The sequence below is a fragment of the Microcaecilia unicolor genome, unplaced genomic scaffold (assembly GCF_901765095.1).
Source record: "Microcaecilia unicolor unplaced genomic scaffold, aMicUni1.1, whole genome shotgun sequence".
NCBI classification, from domain to species: Eukaryota; Metazoa; Chordata; class Amphibia; order Gymnophiona; family Siphonopidae; genus Microcaecilia; species Microcaecilia unicolor.
Window position 1 is genome coordinate 88,724 of NW_021963278.1, and position 21,408 is coordinate 110,131.

At 46.1% G+C, this 21,408-nt stretch overlaps 1 protein-coding gene across 1 annotated transcript in view; it reads right to left on the reverse strand.

Moving 5' to 3' along the window:
• The window catches only part of LOC115459136 (amyloid-beta A4 precursor protein-binding family B member 1-like), a gene marked incomplete at its 3' end in the record, with an annotated part of 103,905 nt that overhangs the window by 75,723 nt on the left and 6,774 nt on the right, over positions 1–21,408 (reverse strand). The window contains exon 2 of the mRNA XM_030189009.1: positions 11,037–11,780. Within this exon, the coding sequence (XP_030044869.1) occupies positions 11,037–11,766 (730 nt within the window). The remainder of the gene's footprint in view (positions 1–11,036; positions 11,781–21,408) is intronic.

Genomic DNA, 21,408 nt, shown 5'->3' on the forward strand with positions numbered 1-21,408 from the left:
GCAAACAGAAATACAAACCAACAAATTCTGTCTAGAATTAGGGGGTATAGGCCTAGGTTTCATCTTACATACAAATCTTAGACAAGGCTCACAGAGAAAGTAAAGCTGGACCAGGAATGGCTAGCAAGAGGGAATGTGTAGAGACTGGGCTGATGAAACAGCAGGGAATGAGCAGCATATCAATGGCCGAAAACAGACAAGAAACAGAGGCCAATGAAATCAGATGAGAGGAACAAGATCAGCATTAGCAAAGACCAAGAAAAGAGGGAATACACTCTAAAATGTGATCGTATTACTCCTCTTTTAAAGGCAGAACATTGGTTTCCGATAGCTTACAGGACTCCAAGATATTGGTGCTAAACTCTAGTGAACCACTATTTTTTTTTTTTTTTGCTTCATCATTTAAATCCTTACTGTAATTTCCTTTTCTTTAACAATTTAATTTTATTTTTATTTTATATTTGTTTGTTTTCTTTTTGCTTTGTGTTTTATTATTATTTTTTTTTTTTACATTCATGACTGCGATTGTATATAAACTGTTCTCTAACAGGCAGTGAGGGGCATAATCGAACCTGGACGCCCATCTCCATGGGCGACTATCTCCGAGGACGGGTATGCGAAGGGGCGGGACAGACCGTATTTTCAAAAAAGATGGGCGTCCATCTTTTGTTTCGATAATATGGTTGGTGCCGGGCAAATGCATCAGATTTGGGCGGATTTGAGATGCGCGGTATCGGTCTTCAGCGATAATGGAAACTGAAGCCGCCCAGCTCAAAAATGAACACATCCAAGGCATTTGGTTGTGGGAAGGGCCAGTATTCGTAGTGCACTGGTCCCCCTCACATGCCAGGACACCAACCGGGCACCCTAGGGGGCACTTGTAAAAAGTAAAAAAAAAACAACAGTAAAATACCTCCCAAGTCATAGCTCCTTTCCCTTGGGTGCTGAGCCCCCCAAATCCCTCCCCCCCAAACCCACAAGTGTAACAGGTGGGGGGGGTGGGGGCCTGGGTCCACCTGCCTGAAGTGCACTGCACCCACTAACAACTGCTCCAGGGACCTGCATACTGCTGTGATGGAGCTGGGTATGACATTTGAGGCTGGCATAGAGACTGGAAAAAAAAAGTTTTTAAAGTTCTTTTTTTTTGGTGGAAAGGGGGTTAGTGACCACTGGGGGAGGTCAGGGGAGGTCATCCCCCGATTCCCTCGGGTGGTCATCTGGGCAGTTTGGGTACTTTCTGGGGACTTGTTCATGAAAAAAAGGGGTCCAAAAAAAGCAGCCCAAATTCTCACTACTGCCGCCCTTCTTTTTTCCATTATCGGCCGAGTGCGCCCATCTCTCCTCGACCAATAAACACGCCCCAGTCCCGCCTTCACCATGCCTCCGACACGCCCCCATCAACTTTGGGCGCCCATCTCCCGATTTGGGTGTAAATATGGGCGTCTTTCTCTTTCGAAAATAAGCCTGAGTATATCAAAAAAGTTTGAAACATGAAACTAGGGAAGAGGGAGGAAATTTACACGAGTGTCTCAGCTCAAAAGGTTGCAGGCTTCCTGGTATAGAATATGCAAAGAGCTGGAGAAGAAGCAAGATGTAACTCCTGGTGACCTTGGACAAGTCGTGCTATCTCCCTGTTGCCTCAGGTACTCATTTGGGGTCGGTGTAATAATCCATGTACTACAGTTGTGGGCTTAAGTTCAGCTCATGGTTTTCTGAAGCACCCCTAATGCTGTTAACCTAACCATATGCAAATATTTTGATGCAAACAAGCACAGGACAGCACACCAGTCAGCATGTAAACAGGCGTGCATTAGCAGCAGAATATTTTGTGTACAAGATAAACAATTGGAAGCTGGAGTTTCATCTGTACACAATATGTGAAGTCTGAAATGCTATTCTGTGCTTAAATATTATTGGTGGTTCAACACAAGGCACTATTATAAATAAATCTAACAGAACTTGAAATGCCATATAATCATACACAGAAAGAAATCTTCCAAAAGTGGTATATCAAACTTTCAGCGGCATCACTTATGATCTTCATCAGGGGTCCAATAACTCCACCAAGATTGAAATCTTTGTTTTTTTTAATCATTTATTTAAATTGAACTTTAATACGGAATTTAAATACTCATCTTCACTCCAAACACCTTGATGCACTAAAGACCTGTTAAAGCACTGATCGCTATTTGCAACTCAGTAAAAATTACAGCGTTGGAAATAGCGAGCGATGCTCAGACGAAACGGGATGCAAATGAGCTGCTTGCAAAAACAACTATCAGCTCAGTGGGGGGAAGGAGCCAATCAGTCTGTCGAGCATGGCCAGGAACAGCCAATCGCTACGTGTGCCTGCTATGCACATGCTACAGACAGCTTTCATACACACATACAAACTGGGTGTATGAAAGCAGTTTGTACCCACAAGGACCTTGCAAAGGTCCAAAAACAGTTCATTTGTCCTCCACTAGTTTGTCATGTTGTTACTATATTTTGGAGGTTTTCGGAATTAGTACAAACAATGTAGCTGGTTAGAGGTTGAGGACTTGGCAGCACACTGCTGAGATCTGTTCTCCCCATATTCCTGACTCCCGCTCCTGCTGGAAGAACTCTGGGCTGATCTGTCATCTAAGGCGCTGTTAGCTGCAAAAACAAAGAACAGGCAGGCCCAGTAAAGTTTTGTGAGTGCAGAAACCCAAAAGAGAGATACCGAATAGAAGGGGAGAGATTAGTAAGCTTGACTCAGGAGACAGACCTTGGGGTGTTGGTGTCTGAGGATATGAAGGTGAAGAAACAATGTGACAACGCGACGGCCGTTGCTAGAAGGATGGGGAGATAACCAGCAGAAGAAAGGAGGTGTTGATGCCCCTCTACAAGTCGTTGGTGAGGTCCCACTTGGAGTATTGTGTTCAGTTTTGGAGGCCGTATCTTGCTAAAGATGTAAAAAGACTGGAAGCGGTGCAAAGAAAAACTACAAAAATGGTATGGGATTTGCGTTGCAAACCACATGAGAAGAGACTTGCTGACCTGAACATGTATACCTTGGAGGAAAGGAGAAACAGGGGTGACAAGATACAGACGTTCAAATATTTGAAAGGTATTAATCCGCAAATGAACCTTTTCTGGAGATGGGAAGGCGGTAGAACTAGAGGCCATGAATTGAGGTTGAAGGGGGGCAGACTCAGGACTAATGTCAGGAAGTATTTTTTCACAGAGAGGGTGGTGGATACGTGGAATGCCCTCCCGCGGAAGGTGGTGGAGATGAAAACGATAAAGGAATTCAAACATGCGTGGGATAAACACAAAGGAATCCTGTTTAGAAGGAATGGTTCCGTGGAATCTTAGCAGACATTGTGTGGCAACACCGGTAATCGGGAAGCAAAACCAGTGCTGGGCAGACTTCTACGGTCTGTGCCCTGATCATGCCTGAATAGATATGGATGGGCTGGAGTGTAAATTTTAAGGGGCTTTGACGTTAACTTCAGAACTTTTAGTACAAGAACAGTGCTGGGCAGACTTCTACGGTCTGTGCCCTGAGAAAGGCAAGGACAAATCAAACTCGGGTATGAAGTATCACATACCATGTAAAATGAGTTTATCTTGTTGGGCAAACTGGATGGACCGTAAGGTCTTTATCTGCCATCATTTACTATGTTACTATCCAGCTTATTTTCGAAAGTGATCGCCGGCCATCTTCCGACATAAATCGGGAGGTGGCCGGTGATCTCGGAAAAGCGGCAAAATCGGTATAATCGAAAGCTGCTTTTTTGACAGCATCGCCGCTTTCCCGTCGTCTCGCCGCGAAAGTTCAAAGGGGCTTGTCGCCAGCGAAGCAAAGGAGGGACATGGGCGGGCATGGGCGTGGCTACCAGATGGCCGGGTTTCGCGGATAATGTAAAAAAAAAAAAGAGGCATTAAGCAGTATTTCGCCGGGTTTACTTGGTCCTTTTATTTTCACGACCAAGCCTCAAAAAGGTGCCCCAACTGACCAGATGACCACTGGAGGGAATGGGGGATGACCTCCCCATACTCCCCCAGTGGTCACCAACCCGCTCCCACACGAAAAAAATAAAAATAAAGCACTTTTTTGCCAGCCTGTATGCCAGCCTCAAATGTCATACCCAGGTCCCTGACAGCAGGAGCAGTTTTTAATGGGTGCAGTGCACTTCAGGCAGGCAGACCCAGGTCCATCCCCCCCCCCCCCCCCTACCTGTTACACTTGTGGTGCTAAGTGTTGAGCCCTCCAAACCCCCCCAACACCCACTGTACCCACATGTAAGTGTCCCCCTTCACCCATAAGGGCTATGGTAATGGAGTAGAGGTGTGGGGAGTGGGTTTGGGGGAGATTTTGGGGGGCTCAGCACCCAAGGTAAGGGAGCTAGCTATGCACCTGGGAGCTTTTTTTGTATTTTTTAAACATTTTTAGAAGTGCCCCCTAGGGTGCCCTGGCATGTGAGGGGGACCAGTGCATTACAAATGCTGGCTCCTCCCACGACCAAATGCCTTGGATTTCGCCGGGTTTGAGATGGCCGGCAATTTTTTCCATTATCGCTGAAAAACAAAACCGGCCATCTCAAACCCGGTGAACTCTGGCATTTGGCCGGGCTAAACCGTATTATTGAAAAAAAAAGATGGCCGGCCATTTTTTCGATAATACGGTTCCGGCCAGCTGTTGTGCCGCCGCCAAAATAGATTGCCGGCAATCTATTTCGCCGGCGACGTTCGATTATGCCCCTCTATGTTACTCTTTGGGGTTCTACATGGAATGTTGCTACTAATTGGGATTCCAGAATCTTGTAACTCTTTAGGATTACGGAATCTTCAGAACTTTTAGTACAAGAACAGTGCTGGGCAGACTTCTACGGTCTGTGCCCTGAGAAAGGCAAGGACAAATCAAACTTGGGTATAAAGTATCACTTACCATGTAAAATGAGTTTATCTTGTTGGGCAGACTGGATGGACCGTAAGGTCTTTATCTGCCATCATTTACTTTGTTATTACGTTTTGCAACTTCACAGCTCTCCTCTGCCAGCAAGGCAGAACCGACAGCTCCTGACCACATGTTAAAAATTCATTGTAAAGATAGGCGGTCCTTTCTGTGCATCGCTACGAAAACAGCTATGCATTACTAGGAATGCACATTTGAATGGTAAGTGGCTCATTTAAATAACTTACCATGTAATTATCGTTTTATGCTACCGTGACAGGAAAAGAGCCTGCAGAACCCCTTTGTGTGTCATGTTCCCTGTCTTTGCAAGTATGGGCACCGGAGGATTCTCTATTTAAGGCTCTGCCCTCAGTCCATCCGTGCTTCAGCTTCTACTCAGTTCGCTGGATAGTTGCAGTGCTTCTGGATCTACTTCTGTCTGATGCCTGGTTCTGATCTCGGCCTGTTCCTGGACCTGCTCTTGACCGCTGCCTGGTACTGGACCTGCTCTTGACCACTGCCTTGTACTGACCTCTGCCTGCCTTTGGACCTGCTTTTGACCGCTACCTGGTACTACCTTTGCCTAGCCCTGGGTTTTGCTGTTATCTGCTGCCGGGTCTAACCCTGTGGACTTTGTGCTGGACTTTGTTCTTTCTGTAGCTGGCTACTCGCACTCAGGAGCTCAATTCCTGGGGAACGGTGGGAGGCACAGGGAGGACTCAGGGTTTTGGCCGGCAGCCCAGTGAGGGATTTCCTTCATCGAGTATAAGGGCTCACCTCTCCTTGGAAATACATTACATTGTGCATGTGTCGCTGAACTCTGTGCTCACTTAACTGGCTAAAACCAGTATAAAAACAACGTTGCTGGCTCGTTAATTTTTGTGCATCTGGGCCCAAGGAAGCATGGGGACCATTCTCTGGATCCGGCCCATTTTTCAACTGGTTTGCCCCCACATCAAATTTGGTCCCACTCCATGAAATTTTGAGAGAGTTTGCTCCAGACATTCTCCACCCCTTTCTAATGCAGACTGGGCTCAAAAAGAATACAATCATCTGATCAATAATTATTTATTGAACAAGAAGCAGCAAAGTTAACAGAGGCCAATCCAAGTCTCTAAAATGTCTGCTGAGACACCACCATATCAAGCTCACAAAGCTCAGCCATCTCCTGACATATGTGGAGCCTTGGATACAGCACTGAGTCTGCAGCCTGTAAAAGAGATAATTAACTCCACAGAGAACACATGTCCCAGCAGGGCAGATGACTTCCAGTCTAGAGAAGCAACAGCTTGAAGGCATGTTATCTCCAGACACCTCCCTGCCACCTGCATTTCTCAGTGTACAAGCTTCTCTGAAAGGCACTAACAAATTTATTTTTACCAGGGTTAAGGCAACTGTTTCATCAGGCTGTCTGAATCTACCTGCTCTGAGATATCTGACGCATTGTTTTGTGGCTCCCTCTTTCTGGAAAAGGTCACCTCCCCCCCCCCCCCTTCCATTACATAAATCTGGTTGGCATTTCATTACATCTAGCATAGCCCTGAAGACGGACATGAAACCCATCATGTGCCTTTTCCTTTCTGCCCTCTGTAACAGTAACATTTACAGCTCAATTTCTCCCCCACCAAAAAAAGTGTGCTCTACCATATTGCATTGCTCCCCCAACATAATCCATTTAATAGATAACAGGTCTCATATCCTCAGGCCTGATACCGCTATGTTAAAGTCAAGCGGGCCACCGATATCAGCATGCGAAGCCACCAAAGAAGGAGCTCTATCACTACCTCTCACTAGCCTGCCTGTGGCCACCTGTGGGTTGATGCTGCCTCATTGTCCTCCTCCGAGCCCAAGGTATCACTAATACCCCCTCCTCTGTCATCTCCAGGTGGAGGAAGCTGCCGATCTTTCTTTGGCTACAGCTGCCACATCTCAGTTTTAGGTCACCGTGGGGATCTGGAGTCTTGGCTTTGTTAAGCCCAACCATGGCCTGGTTTTCAAATATTCATACATATAATGGAGGCAGTGCACACAAATATACACTTTTCATTGTGGGCATCCTGAAAACCAGACTGGCTACTGGGTATCCCAGGACAAGCCTGAAAAACCTGCGCCACAGATCAGACGCTAATGGCTCAGGATAATCGGTACATAAGACATGAAGAGTTGAAACTGATTATAATGTAAAACAACTCTCAGAGCAGAACAGATTGACTGGCTACGGAGGAGTCACCAGGATATGTCTGGGAAGCCCTGGACTAAAACAAGACAGCAATGGACTAGCCGTGGAAATACAAAGAACAGCAGCGATCAACACTGCAGAACATAATCCCAAAGGGAACAGAGCTGAAATCTCAGAACACAGCAACCAGTTTGGAAGTCAAGAACTATATGCGCTGCTGTGCCAGATGTACTTCCCCAATCCTTCTATCCTAAGACCCCTGCGAAGAGCCCGATGTGTTTGTGTTCTAGGAAAGACGCTGCCTATAGCTTCTTGGAAGTCATGTGAACTCAGACTATTTTTATCAAGTTTCCTCTTCAGTGTCATTCAGCATTATGTCCAGATTTACGTCAGTTTTTATCCCTATTAAGTGCCACAGCTCCACCAAGTGCAGTGGCCTGGGTCTCTCCTCTCCCGTTACAATTTTGTACAACATTACAGTAGTTCAGAAAGGGAAAAGAGGCGGGGGGGGGGGGGGGGGGGGAGACCTGAAAGCCAGCATTACTAGCATCCTGGTTTCGGAAAGATGTGTTAAGCTTCTGTTAACTCCATTTCAACGCGTCTTTCTGTGAAATAATCCTCACTCATAATTTAATAAGGGGTTTAGCATGAAAAAAGGAGCATACCTCTATCTAAATACCATTCAACTGCTGGAATTAGCTACACTGCCTTGCAAAAGTCTTCACACTTTTTTTTTTAAGGCAGCAGATGTAAAAAATGTGCAATTCCTACTGCATTCATATAGGAGTTTGGTTCACTGAACTAGCCAAGATTCTCGTCATGTTCAACATGAAATAACAATTATAGAAACGTGCTAACCAAGGCATCCGAGATGCCCCTTGTGCTCACCCTTCATGCAGTCCTACCCCCTTCCAATGCGGGCAATGGGATTTGATATAACGCTTTCTGTGCTGCAATCAAACTGCTTTAATTTCTTATATGCAGGTACTTTCTCTGTCTCTAGTGGGCTCACAATATAAGTTTTGTACCTGGGGCAATGGAGGGTTCAGCAACCTGCCCAAAGTCACAAGGGGCTACAGTGGGAACCGAACCCAGTTCCCCAGGTTCTCAGCCCAATACAATTCAATAGTCACTGATTTAGGATAAATTTGGCCAGTTTTACCTGTACCAAACGTACCATGAGCCTGGTCAGTTTTCTCCTTTTTTGCATGCTCCCCCCAATCAGGCCCCACCTCAGAGCTCCAGACATGACCAGCCACATGTTCCCAGGCACGACTGCTCCCTGGCAACCATCTTCCTATTAAGAGTCCATCAAGGACAGACTATTGCCCTTCTCAGAAGCCGTTGTTTGACTATTATGCAGTGCCAACAGTACCCCCAAGGCTGTGTGGAGGAGTAGCCTAGTGGTTAGTGCAGTGGACTTTGATCCTGGGGAACTGATTTCAATTCCCACTGCAGTTCCTTGTGACTCTGGGCAAGTCACTTAACCCTCCATTGCCCCTGGTACAAAATAAGTACCTGAATATATGTAAACCACTTTGAATGTAGTTGCAAAAACCTCAAAAAGGCAGTATATCAAGTCCCATTTCCCTTTCCTTCCCCCCTTTTTCTTTAGTAACTGATAAATTATCCCCCACCCCAATAAAACATGACTAATAACAGAGCATAGGAGGCAATCATAAAGGATCCTGTGGACATAACTGTCAATGTGAGCTCCTGGTAGGTGAACTTCGTCAGACTAATTTCGATTTTCATTCTGACCCCATTTGCCCATACAGGCTTATCCCCAAACTTTAACCTATGACCATCAAGTCCTTCACTGTGCTTTCCCAAGCCATCCTCATGCCCCCCTTAAGAGTCCCATCCTGACCGAGTTAAGGTGGGGTCTATCTGATGTGCCTAGTGATGGGCCCAAAATAATAATGAACGGCCCACAACCCAGACTATTCTCACCCTGCCAAGAAAACAAAAATGAGCAGAGGCCTGTTGCTTCCATATTTCTCCTTCTAACATTTATTTATTACTTGTGACATTTATATCCCACAGTATCCCAAACAAGTTTGACTTCAATGTGGCTTACAATAAATAGTATAGGATACATAACAAAGAAGAATGCTTAAGGAAGTAACTTGTTGTAAGAATCCAATTTTACAATACAATATCATAAACATACTGGGAAAGTAATGGATGTTTAACATTTAGAAAATCTATTATGAATGAGAAATTGTACATGAAGCAAAAAGAAAGTTAATGGTAAATAGAGTAATAACCAATTCAGGTAATAATTAATTATTTGAGATACGGTTGTTCATACATGTGGTATAATCCTCATCCTCCACTTCCAACTCTGCGAATGGCTGTAACACCTGAAACAAGTGTGACGACCTGTACTCATGCAGGTTCGATCCAATCACCCAGACGCTATTCAGAGCATTTGAAATTTTGAGAACTCATCACTGGGCGATCACCTGGTGAGACAGAAATAGCTCCCTTCACCAGATCCCATGTGATCCATATCTCCCTACACAAAAGTTTCTTTGAACCTGAATGTGCTCTAATAAGGGCCCAACCGAGATGACTTACTTTCACCTGAACCTCTGACTCTCCCACCCTCCAAAGAATGCAACCAAGACTACCACAAGGAAAAGCAAGTCTCAAACCTGCAGCTGCTTGCAGGCTAGGCCTTTGATGATTCACGAGTATGCTTTTCTCCCTGCTCTCATCCAGCTCACACCACTCACACATGTAAGGTTATCTATCCCAAGGGTTCCCCCTAATTGTGCCTTCCAAACAGACGAATCCCATCAAGGATAATACCGCTGCTGATGGCATTAACTTCTACATTTGGAACTCTGAAATAAACCTTTGCTCGCTTTCCTCCACCCTACCAGGCTGCCTTGGCTTGGTGGACACCCCTGCCTGTAAGCCACTCACATTTCAGGGGCAACCAATCTCCAGAACAGACCACATGCATCACCAGCAACTATGAGAGTTCCCCATTCCTCAGCTTCCAAAACCAGTACCTTGAGTCTACATTTGAACTAGATAAAACATCAACAATAGAGGAATGTGTTCCTAGCACTTTAACCCAATCAGCGCCTCACAACCCCTCACGTTCCAACTGGCTAGTCATCAATATGACCACCTCCATATTATCATAGAGGATGATTTCGCACTTATTCCAGAGAACGTTTGAAATGTTCTGCTCCAAATGCCTCCTATAAACACTGTGTATGGGAATGCCTTCAAATACAGACTCTCTGGACCCCCTGAGTGCTGTCTGTGGCGGTAACTGGCAGGTGCTCCCCCATAGATCTCTCTTGCATTTGCTGGATGGCATTGTGGAGGGCATGGCATTCTCAGGACTTCCTTTGTACAAAGCCTGTTTGATGGCAAAGTGCTGTATATTGTTACAATGGATTGATAGAGCTCCACCCACTGTGTATCAATGACATAATCAGATGTTTGAGCTGCTTCAGATAGAAAACATGACAGCGGTCCTTCGGGGACGGACTGCAAACAGGAAATTTTTGAAGATATGGGATCCCTATTTGGCGACTTCACACTTGAGAGTCCATCCTGTTATCTTAAATGACTTAGATGTATCATAACTGGAGGACCTGGCTGGGAGCACAAGAGCTTGGGGAGCAGACAGAATGTTAAGTGATCACAACTGAGACTTGTGCTATTCCTTGATGTGAATTTTAGCGCACTTCATGAATAGGGGGATTGAGTGATGTATGGGTGGGGAATGTGATGGAAAATCAATCATTTTGATCATCATTTGTCTATCGTTGTGCTTAAGTACTTGAGTATCTGCTACCTTGTATATTGCAAAGGTTGTTGATGACTGAATAAAAAATATTTACACATAAAAATCACACAAAGAAACAGCACTGATGATACCTTGTATCTCCCTTACCCATGTCCTACCTGCATCATCAGGAGAACTGCAGGATGGACTTCCTTGTGACAGTGTGGCCCAGCTGGAGTCCTCATCACTGGTCGCTGTGTTCCTCATTCCAAACAGTAGGCTAGCACTCTTCCCATGATCTTTTGTTCCCTCAGGCTGCATATCTGCTTCAAGTTTGGGTTTCAAGGTCTCAGAGTTGAGATCCATGGTAACAGGATCCATTTGCTCACTCTGCACGGGTGTAGAGTCTTCATCTTCCTCACTCTCTCTCTTCTCCTCCTGCAGTTCAATGAGCAGCGTCTCCCTGCCATTGTTGCTGTTCATGGAGTTCCGTGCCGACACCTCAAGCTGTGAGTAATAGCTGAGGAAGCCCTTGGCACTGGAAGACGATTGGCTTTCCTCTTTGTCCCCAAAAGGGTTTTCATTAGATAGTTCTTTCTTGGGAAGCTCACAAGTCACATTCTGATTCTGGTCTTGCATCACGTGCTCGGCAGCTTTGCGCAGCTGGTTCTGCCCTTCCTTTATCCACTTCGTATTGGTACAGTCAGACCCTGCATTGATGGACGGAGCCCCCAGGCCCATGGCGTTCTGCAGGTTGGTGGAAGCATAGATCTTGCGGCTCTTAGGTGACGTGCTCTTCGTTATCTGGTTGTTGAGAAGCTGGTTGTGGGAGGAGTGGAGGTCTAAGGTCAGGGGTGACTGCAGACAGCTGTTATCATTTAGCAGGTCCTTAGTAAACGATCCTGACATGGCCCCCTACAATCCTAAAGAAAAGAAAAAAAAAAGTATATGAGAGAAAAGCAGGACCGACTGCCAACTGGCTACAGAGACTGTGTGCATGCCTTGCCTATCCCTGGAGGTGCATCACCAAAAGCACAGCATTTATACAATGTCAGAGGGAAGAAAGTAGCGACAGAGCGAGAGAGAGCGTAAAGTGTGTGTGTGTCTGAAAGAGAAGAGAGAAATGGGATGGAGTGATTATACCATAGCCATCCTAGACAAAAAAAGAAATGCCCTGTTAGCCCAGTTGTCAGTACATCTATAAGCAAAGAAAGCACCAGTAGCCAGGGCCCTACTTGATAATCTTCAGTGCAAGACCAAATGAGCACTTTCCTGATGACAACTACAGTCAGAAACCACAAGTCACTGACCACATGGATAAATTATGTTTTACCTGATAATTTTCTTTCCTTTAGTCAGCTCCTCTGTTCTGCTCAAGTGATATTATCCTCTTCTACCAGCAGATGAAAATAGAGAAAACTGAGTTTTACCAGTGACCTCATGGGTATTAGCTGGTGGTGCTCCCTGGAAAGATCCAGTATGCATCTGCCAAAGTAGCAGAAGGTCCTTTTTTGTAACACAACCATGCCCCATTGACCACTGCAGCTGCAATGAACAGCAGGCGAGCATTAACACCACAGAGTGCCACTTGCAACCCTGCATATTCCAGAATATATCATCATAACGGGACACTCTTATTGCTGGAAACTAACACTTGTGATTTAACTCTTTACATTTTTCTCTCTCTCTCCTTTTTTTTTTTAAACACGGATAGGGAAATTGCAGAGCACAACCAGAGTCCTGGGCCCAAATCTTCCGAGAGCAGGTTGCAGAATGGTGTAGCTGACTAAAGGAAAGAAAATTATTGGGTAAGATAATTTGTCCTTCATAAGCATCGGTTCCATTGTTCTGCACAAGTGGGGTGTACCAAATCAGATCTAATGAGCCTGGGAAGACAAGGCCCTCCTGAATGATGGCCCTGCCAAATTCCAAACAGATTCTGGCTGGTACATCCAATCTGTAATGTTTATCAAATGAACGGACCAACAACCACCGCCCTGCAAATTTCTTCAGGAGCCACCGCCCAGGCCTCTGCCCAGGATGTGGCCTGAGTCCATGTGGAGTGGGCCTTCAGGCGCTTAGGCACCAGATGATTCTTACAAATGTAGGCAGTTTCAATAGCTGCTTTGATCCACCTCGTAATAGAAGCCTTAGAAGCCACCTGGCTCTTCCTTGGACCATGGAAAAGAACAAATAGGTTGTCTGAGAGGCAAAAATCATTCATCTCTTCAGGTACCTTAGCATCCTCCTCCAAACGTCCAGACTATGAAGACTCCAGTCCACAGAACAGAACCCTCCTCCACAAAGGAGGAGAAACAAACTTCCTGATTCACATGGAATGGACAGACAACCTTAGGGAGAAAGGAAGGGACCATAAAAAGAGAACTGAATCCTCTGCAATGGAGAGATACGAGTACCGACAAGACAGCAACTATAGTTCGGAAACTCTGAGCCGAGGTGATAGCGACCAGAAAGACAGTCTTTATAGCAAGATCTTTAATGTAGGCCGAACGCAGAGGCTCAAATGGAGCCTTGGTCAGAATTTGGAGAACCAAGAGCCCACAAGGGGAAGGAGGGGCATGTTTGAGGAAGCGCATAATGCATCACGCCTCTCAGGAAATGGGACACTTCTCTGTGCAAAGCCAGAGAAGTGCCTTTCACACCTTACCCCGAAAAACTGACAGAGCAGCCACCTGGACCCTCAGGGAGCCCAATGCCAGACCCTGATCCAGTCCCTGCTGCAAGAATCCTAGAATATTGGGAACCTGAGCTCTCTCCGCACACCAGGTTTCAAAAACTTTCCACACCCTAATATAAGCCACAGATATGGAGGACTTCCAAAAGTGGCGGGAGAAAAACTGCACTTCTCTAAGTGCCCCCTCTTAATGGCCAGACTATAAACCAGAAGGGATCCGGATCTTGCATTTCCGCTGGCCCTTGCCTGGGCAATAGGAGAAGGTCGCACTACGGCCATCAAGGTCAATCCACAGTCACTAAAAAGACCAAACAAGGATGATGCACCATCCTGTGCAACAGACAGCCTATCAAAGGCCAAGGAGAGAAGACAGAGTGCTTTCTTCATTGGAAATGGTTGAACTAGGGCATCTATCTTTTGAGAAGCCAGTTCTCTCCAACGAATGAAGAAATGCTCCACTTTTGCATTGGCTGCAGAAGCTAACAGATTAAACTGCAAAGGGCCCCAGTGGTCCAGGATGAGCTGAAAGGCCTATTGCCCCAGCTCCTACTCCCTTGGATCCAGGAGAGAGTGATTGAGAAAATCCACGTACAATGTGCTTGCCCTCAGTATGGGCCATTAGCCATTGTGAGGGCCTACAAGTGTCTCTCCAGCCACCAACAGAGGCACATTGCATTAGCCATTGTGAGGGCCTACAAGTGTCTCTCCGGCCACCAACAGAGGCACATTGCTTCCAAGGCTAACGTCCGATTCCTGGTACTTTCCTGTTTGTTGATATAAGCCACTGTAGGTGCACTGTCCGACATTACTCTGACTGCCTTCCCCCAAAAGGGTGGCAGGAATTCCAACAGGTCCAGGCAAACCATTGGGTCTCCAGATGACTGATGGACCAAGCCACCTCCCACAGGATCCAGGTTCCCCGAGTCACCCGACCCAGGCAATGAGCACCCCAGTTGAGGAGACTCTCATACATGTCACAAGCATCAACTGGGGGGGGGGGGGGGGGTGTGAAGGGAGACAGCAGCACCCCTCCCCCCTCAACCAGGAGCGGAACTGTGCTGTCCCAACAGGACAGACTGATTCTTGCCTTGGGTGAAAGAGACAGAGGATGGTAGAAGTTGTGAGAGACTGGCACCCACCGAGCCACAGGGCCAACTGGAGGGCCACATGTGAGCCCTCGCCCAAGGCGCCACCCATGGCACTTGAATCTTTTCCGCCTGGTCCTCCATCAGAACATCATCCCCCTAGCAACGCTGAAGCGAACTCCCTGCTCCAACTCACAACCCAGCCCAGGGTCTCCAATTGGGAGATGACCTGAGAAGTGCCCAGGCTGCACACCGCTGCTGAGTTCACACCAATCAGCCAGACGTTAAGGCACGGATGCAACCTGATTCCCTGCAACACAGATAAGCAGCAACCACCATCGTAACCTTGACAAAAGGTATGGGGGGCTGTAGCCAGACCAAAGGGCAGGACCCAAAATTAGGAACTATGCCCAAGAACACAGAAGCGAAGGTTAATCCACTGCTTATTTCTGGGATAAGCATCATAAAATGTACTGAGCTTTTTGGGATCTTGCCAAGTATTTATGACCTGGATTGGCCACTGTTGGAAATAGGATACTGGGCATGATGGACCTTTGGTCTGTCCCAGTGTGGCAATACTGATGTACTTATGATGTGAAGTAATGGGAATGCACAGCTAGGCCGGGACGTCAGGAACTAGCACAGCTGCACCAAGGTGCTCACCGACCTGATGGTTTCCATGAGAAAATGTTGAACCCAAAATGGGTCCAAAATGGGACGGAAGGAACTGCCCTCTTGGGGACCACAAAATAAATGGAATAATGGCCCAGGCCACACTCTTCATGAAGCACTGGCTCCACAGTGCCCAGCTCCAACAGGTGCTGGAGAGTTAGTGTGACAGCCCAGAGCTTTTGCTCTGAGCCACATGGGGAAGACACGAAGGTGTCAGGAATAGCACAGGCGAGCTCCAAGGAGTATCCCTTCTTGACCACCTTTAGAACCCACTGGTCCAAGGGGATGTGAGTCTACTCATAGTGGAAGAGGGACAACCTGCCTCCCACTCACACCAGTGAGGGACTTGGCGTATCAGCTGGAGCTTGGCCTGGAAGGACTGGCTCTCCTAGGGCCCCAAAAAGGAGACCGACTAACAGGGCTGCCCTGAAGTGGAGACCTGGGTCGGAACACGTTAGGCTGGCCAGAAACAGCTCCTCCTCCCCCCCCCCCCCCAGAAACCATTTTGCCTCATCTCAGGCAGATGGAGTCTAGCCTCCCCCATATCATTCATCAGCTTCTTCAGGCCCTCCCCAAACAGCTGTTTCTTGGAGGCTGCATCTGCCAGCGACGGTCCACCACAGCTGAGCTCTTGGCCGAGAGACCCAGCAGACCAGACCACAAAGGAAATCTGCTAAGAAGGCCACTCCAGCACAGCATAGCTTGTGCCACATAGCCGCCAAAGATAGCTGCGTGGATGCTAGACCCCCTTACCGAAAGGCTAGATGCAACTGCTGCTCCACCTGCTTACTGTGGAGCTCCCGCTGTCTCTGAGGGCTGAACTTCCCTGAACAGGGACAGCGGTCACCTTGATGACTGCCATAACGTGAACACCCACCTTACAGTACATCCTTAGCCTCCCACTCTGCCAGCATCATGTGGGTAAGCCATATGCAACGGAAAATGCTTCAAGGGCCCTTGCAAGGCTTTCCAAGACAGAATCCCCCTCCGAGAGGTCCACAAAGTCTCCCAAGAGCATCCCGAGAGTCCCATAACCTCATCAATAAGACAAGAGATCCTCACAACGGAAGAGCCAGATCACATGGGACCGCTCCTCCTCCTCTTCCTGTGGGGGAATGTCATCTAAATCTGAATCATAGGGACTGCGGGTGAAAAAGGGGCTCCAGGTTCTCCTCCGACACCGTGGAGCTGACCGTGATAGCCACATAACCCTTCAATCCCCCCTGCGATGCTTGGTTCCCACAACAGCAGCGCAGCTGGGAGCATCTGGGTCCCTAGGAGCCCCACCATTGGCCAAAAGGCTAGCCTCCTCCTGCAGGACTTGACCATTTGGGTCGTCTGGATCCAAATAATCCACAGGGCTCCAAAAAGCCCCCATCGAGACCTCCCCCCCCCCCCCGCAAGATGACCTGAGGTGGGTGGGAAGGCAAGGCTCCTCATCCCCCTCCCCGACCTCCTCGAGCCCTGATAGCAGCTGTGAAGAATACTGCTGCTGAGAAGATGTGGTAAAAGAGGTTAGCATGTCTGGGTTTAGAAAAGGTTTGAACAAGTTCCTGGAGGAAAAGTCCATAGTCTGCTATTGAGTCAGACATGGGTAAGCCACTGCTTGCCCTGGGATTGATAGCACAGAATGTTGCTACTATTTGGGTTTATGTCTTGTGACCTGGATTGGCCACTGTTGGAAACAGGATACTGGGCTAGATGGCCATTGGTCTGACCTAGTATGGCTATTCTTATGAGAAACAGCAGCAGAAGAAAACAGAAGCTGAGACAAAATAGCTGCCATTCCTGCCAAGGTCATAAGGACCGTGGGTCCTGATGTCTCAGAGGAAGGAGAAAAAAAAAAAAAAAAGAGGTAGCTTTGGTGGCCCCTCGACCCCCCTAGGGGGCCACCTCTGAAGTTAGAAACAGCCCATCACAGGAGGGACAGATAGTCAGCAGATCTGGCAATCTGCTGGCTCTTGCAGGCTGCAGACCTGCCTATCCACTCAAGCCAACTTGAGCCCGGCCTCCATTGATTCCCCTGCTGCCTCAAGTGCTATGTTAAAAGGGGGGGGTTGATTGCTTTGCTTTTATTTTTTGAAAGCTTTATCCCTGCACCCAGGAATAAAGCTAAGCCAGGCAAACCAATTAGGATTTTTTTTTAAGCCTGGTAGCTGCGGGGGAGCCCCAGAGGGCACTCAAACAAGGCAAGCAAGCAAGGAGTGGATGAATGGGAACCCACACCCCACTAGCAGGGTCCCACAGGACTCAGCCACAAGCCTCACCCAGTAGATGCTAAAAAGCATGACTGAGGGCAGTGGAGCCAAGCTCCGCGTTCTACAAGATTCAGACCAGGGACTGGATATCCTGGGAGCAGCCCTTAGGCTCAACCAAGCTGTGCGGCCAAAGCCAGAAGAGCGTGGAGCGAGGCCAATGGCAGGGGCAGAAGACTGCATGACTTACCATCTGCTGAAGTAGAGAAAATACTGGATCTTTCCAGCCAGCACCACCAGCAAGGTGAAACCCCTGCCTCCATCTGCTGTTAGGAGGGAATAATACCCATTTGTGAGAACAGTGGAGCTGACGCTCAGGAAAATGAATATTAATAAATGCAATTTTCCCCAGAAGAGAAAGGAATCACTACCTAGAAAATTAGGAGAACACAATAAAGCATAATTTGACCTAGGATTTATATTCCTTATTAAAAAAGCACAGAGCTCCTCAAGAAAGATTCACACAACCTTTTTAAACAATCCAAAGCAACTTTGAAATGAAATTTAATTAAATATATGAACAAAAGTTACCTGAAATTGAAGCAGCTCTAGTTCATTTGAATAAATCAAAAATTCCTTCTGTAATATGTGGAAGGGGCAAATCCTAAACCATTCCAGTACTACCTCATATAAAAAAAGAAAAGAAAATTAAACCTGAAGATCTCTCACACAAGAGAAATTGAAATGACTGAAAATGGCAAACCATCACCACACACCCCTATAACAACACAGTAAATCAAGAAATACCGCCATTAAAGCATACTTAATGAAATGCTTAAATACATCAACTTACAAATGCAGGAAGCACTAACAAGACTAACCTGATTCTACTTTCTGTCCATTCCTCTAGCTCATACTCAGAGGGACTAATTACACCAATCTATAAACAGAGATCAACATTAACAAAATGCTCAAGTGTCCTCTAACCAAAGCTAAAATTCATAATGAACAGCAAAGTCTGCACAGAATTCAGACTAAATTCCTCACAAAAGCACCAAACCACTGACCGTCTTTTTAAAAACCTCTGATCAACAAACAAGTAAAATTTTAAAAAATTAAAAAAACCCTCACAATCCCTCAGAGAGAATTTTTTTATGTCTTCTCCTGGGGGAATTCTGCTCAACTGTACAATGTTTTTTCTAGAATCCAACGAGTTGCAGAATCCAAGGCAACATGGCTTTCCAAAGCAAAATCTGGCCAAATGAATCCGATTGATTTCTTTGACTGGATGGCCAAAGAACACGGACTAGATGTAAACTACTTGGATTTCAACAAAGCCTTTGATAGGGTTCCTCACAGAAGACTCATGAAGAAGCTGAGAGGGCTGAACTTAGGACCAAAGTGGTGGCCTGGACAGGAAACTGGTTGACCGACAGGGACAGAGAGTGGTGCTAAACGAAATCCACTCAGAGGAAAGGAAGGCGAGTAGTGGAGTGCCTCAGGGTTCGATGCTGAGGCCAATTCTGTTTAATATATTTGTGAGAGACATTGCTGAAGGGTTGTAAGGAAAGGTTTGCCTTTTTGCAGATGACACAAAGAGAGCCAATAGAGTGGATACCCTGGAGGGAGTAGAAACCATAAGAAGAGATCTCCAAAAATTAGAAGAGTGGTCAAAGGTCTGACGTTAAAATTTAATACACCAAACAATTGCAAGATATAAATTATTGTTCAGGTACTCGTGTACTGAATCAAATTCCTCCAAAAGTACCCAGAAATGTTCTAATAACAAACTTAAAAAAAAATCAAATACATTAATTAAATAGTGCTCAGAGTGATTAGTGATTAGGGGTGATAGTATCTGAGGATCTGAAGGCGACGAAACAGTGTGACAAGGCGGTGGCCGTAGCTAGAAGGTTGCTAGGTTGTATAGAGAGAAGTGTGACCAGCAGAAGAAAAGAGGTTTTAATGCCCCTGTATAAGTCGTTGGTGAGGCCCCACCTGGAGTACTGTGTTCAGTTTTGGAGGCCATATCTTGCTAAGGATGTAAAAAGAACTGAAGCGGTGCAAAGAAAAGCTACAAAAATGGTAAGGGATTTGCGTTACAAGACGTACGAGGAGAAACTTGCCGACCTGAACATGTATACCCTGGAGGAACGGAGAAACAGGGGTGATATGATACAGATGTTCAAATATTTGATAGGTATTAATCCGCAAATGAACCTTTTCTGGAGATGGGAAGGCAGTAGAAGTAGAGGACATGAAATGAGATTGAAGGGGGGCAGACTCAAGAAAAGTGTCAGGAAGTATTTTTTCACGGAGAGAGTGGTGGATACTTGGAATGCCCTCCCGCGGGAGGCAGTGGAGATGAAAACGGTAATGAAATTCAAACATGCGTGGGATAAACATAAAGGAATCCTATTCAGAAGGAATGGATCCTCAGAAGCTTAGTGGAGATTGGGTGGCAGAGCCGGTGGTGGGAGGCGGGGCTAGTGCTGGGCAGATTTCTACGGTCTGAGCCCTGAAAATGGCAGATACAAATCAAAGTCAGGTATACACATAAAGTAGCACATATGAGTTTATCTTGTTGGGCAGACTGGATGGACCGTACAGGTCTTTCTCTGCCGTCATCTACTATGTTACTATGTTAAGTGCCTCGCATCAGTCTATTTACTCAATATTTGACCATCATTGCCTCCTAAAACCCTGGAGGCAAACAATATTATTTTGCATAGGCCAAATTCAGTCAGAAAAAAAGCTGCTATAAACGTCAATCAAGCTGGCTAGCAATAATTCAATGTCCTTATGTATTTACCTGAGGGCAGTACTGTTGTTGTTGGTGCAAAGTTCAAATCAATAGAGCTGACATCTCCTTAATGGTGAGAACAGAACTTTGGTTGAAATCACAGATGAACACTCATTTGGTTATACAGTCTTCGCACCATTAAGGAGACGTCAACTCTATTGATTTGAACTTTGCACCTCAGATAAGTACATAAGGACATTGAATTATTGCTAGCCAGCTTGATTGACGTTTATAGCAGCTTTTTTTCTGACTGAATTTTGCCTATGCAGCATAATATTGTTTGCCACCAGGGTTTTAGCAAGCAGTAGGGGTACAGTGCAATGATGGTCAAATATTGAGTGCATAGATTGGGTATTCATACCCTTTGATGCGAGACACTTAATAACTCTGAGCACCATTAACATATTTAATTAATGCATTTGATTTTTTTAAGTTTGTTGTTATTAGAACATTTCTGGGTACTTTTAGAGGAATTTGATTTAGTTAAGTGCAGAAATCCAAAGGGATGTACCAGATAAGAGAAGAGAGATTAATAAGCACAGCTCAGGAGAGAGACCTTGGGCTGATGGTGTCTGAGGATCTCAAGGTGACAAACAGTGGCCATCGCCAGAAGAATGCTAGGCTGCATAGAGAGGGGTATAACCAGCAGAAGAAAGGTGCTGTTGATGCCCCTGTACAAGTCATTGGTGACTGGAGGTGAAGAGCAAATCCAAGAAGACAGGAGAAGCCTCCACGGAAAGTCAAAGAAAAACAGCAGAAGTAGAGGCTGACAAATGCGCAAACCAATAGGGAGATGATATCAAAAACCAGTTTATTCAGAATATTCATATCAAGGACCCGACATGGTCCGTGTTTCGGCGCCAGAGCGCCTGCCTCAGGGGTCACAATCAACTTTCTCTGAGAAGAAGCTGATAGGCTTGAATAATTCCTTTATGTATGCAAGTTAATCCACAGAGAGAACAAAAGAACAGCCAACACCATGTTATTATTTTATATCTATGGAAACTATTAATGTGTATATCACTGTACATATTGGTATATTGCAGCTGCTTTTTCTGTTATTTCATTATAAACTTTTGGGTTAATACTGACATTCTTACA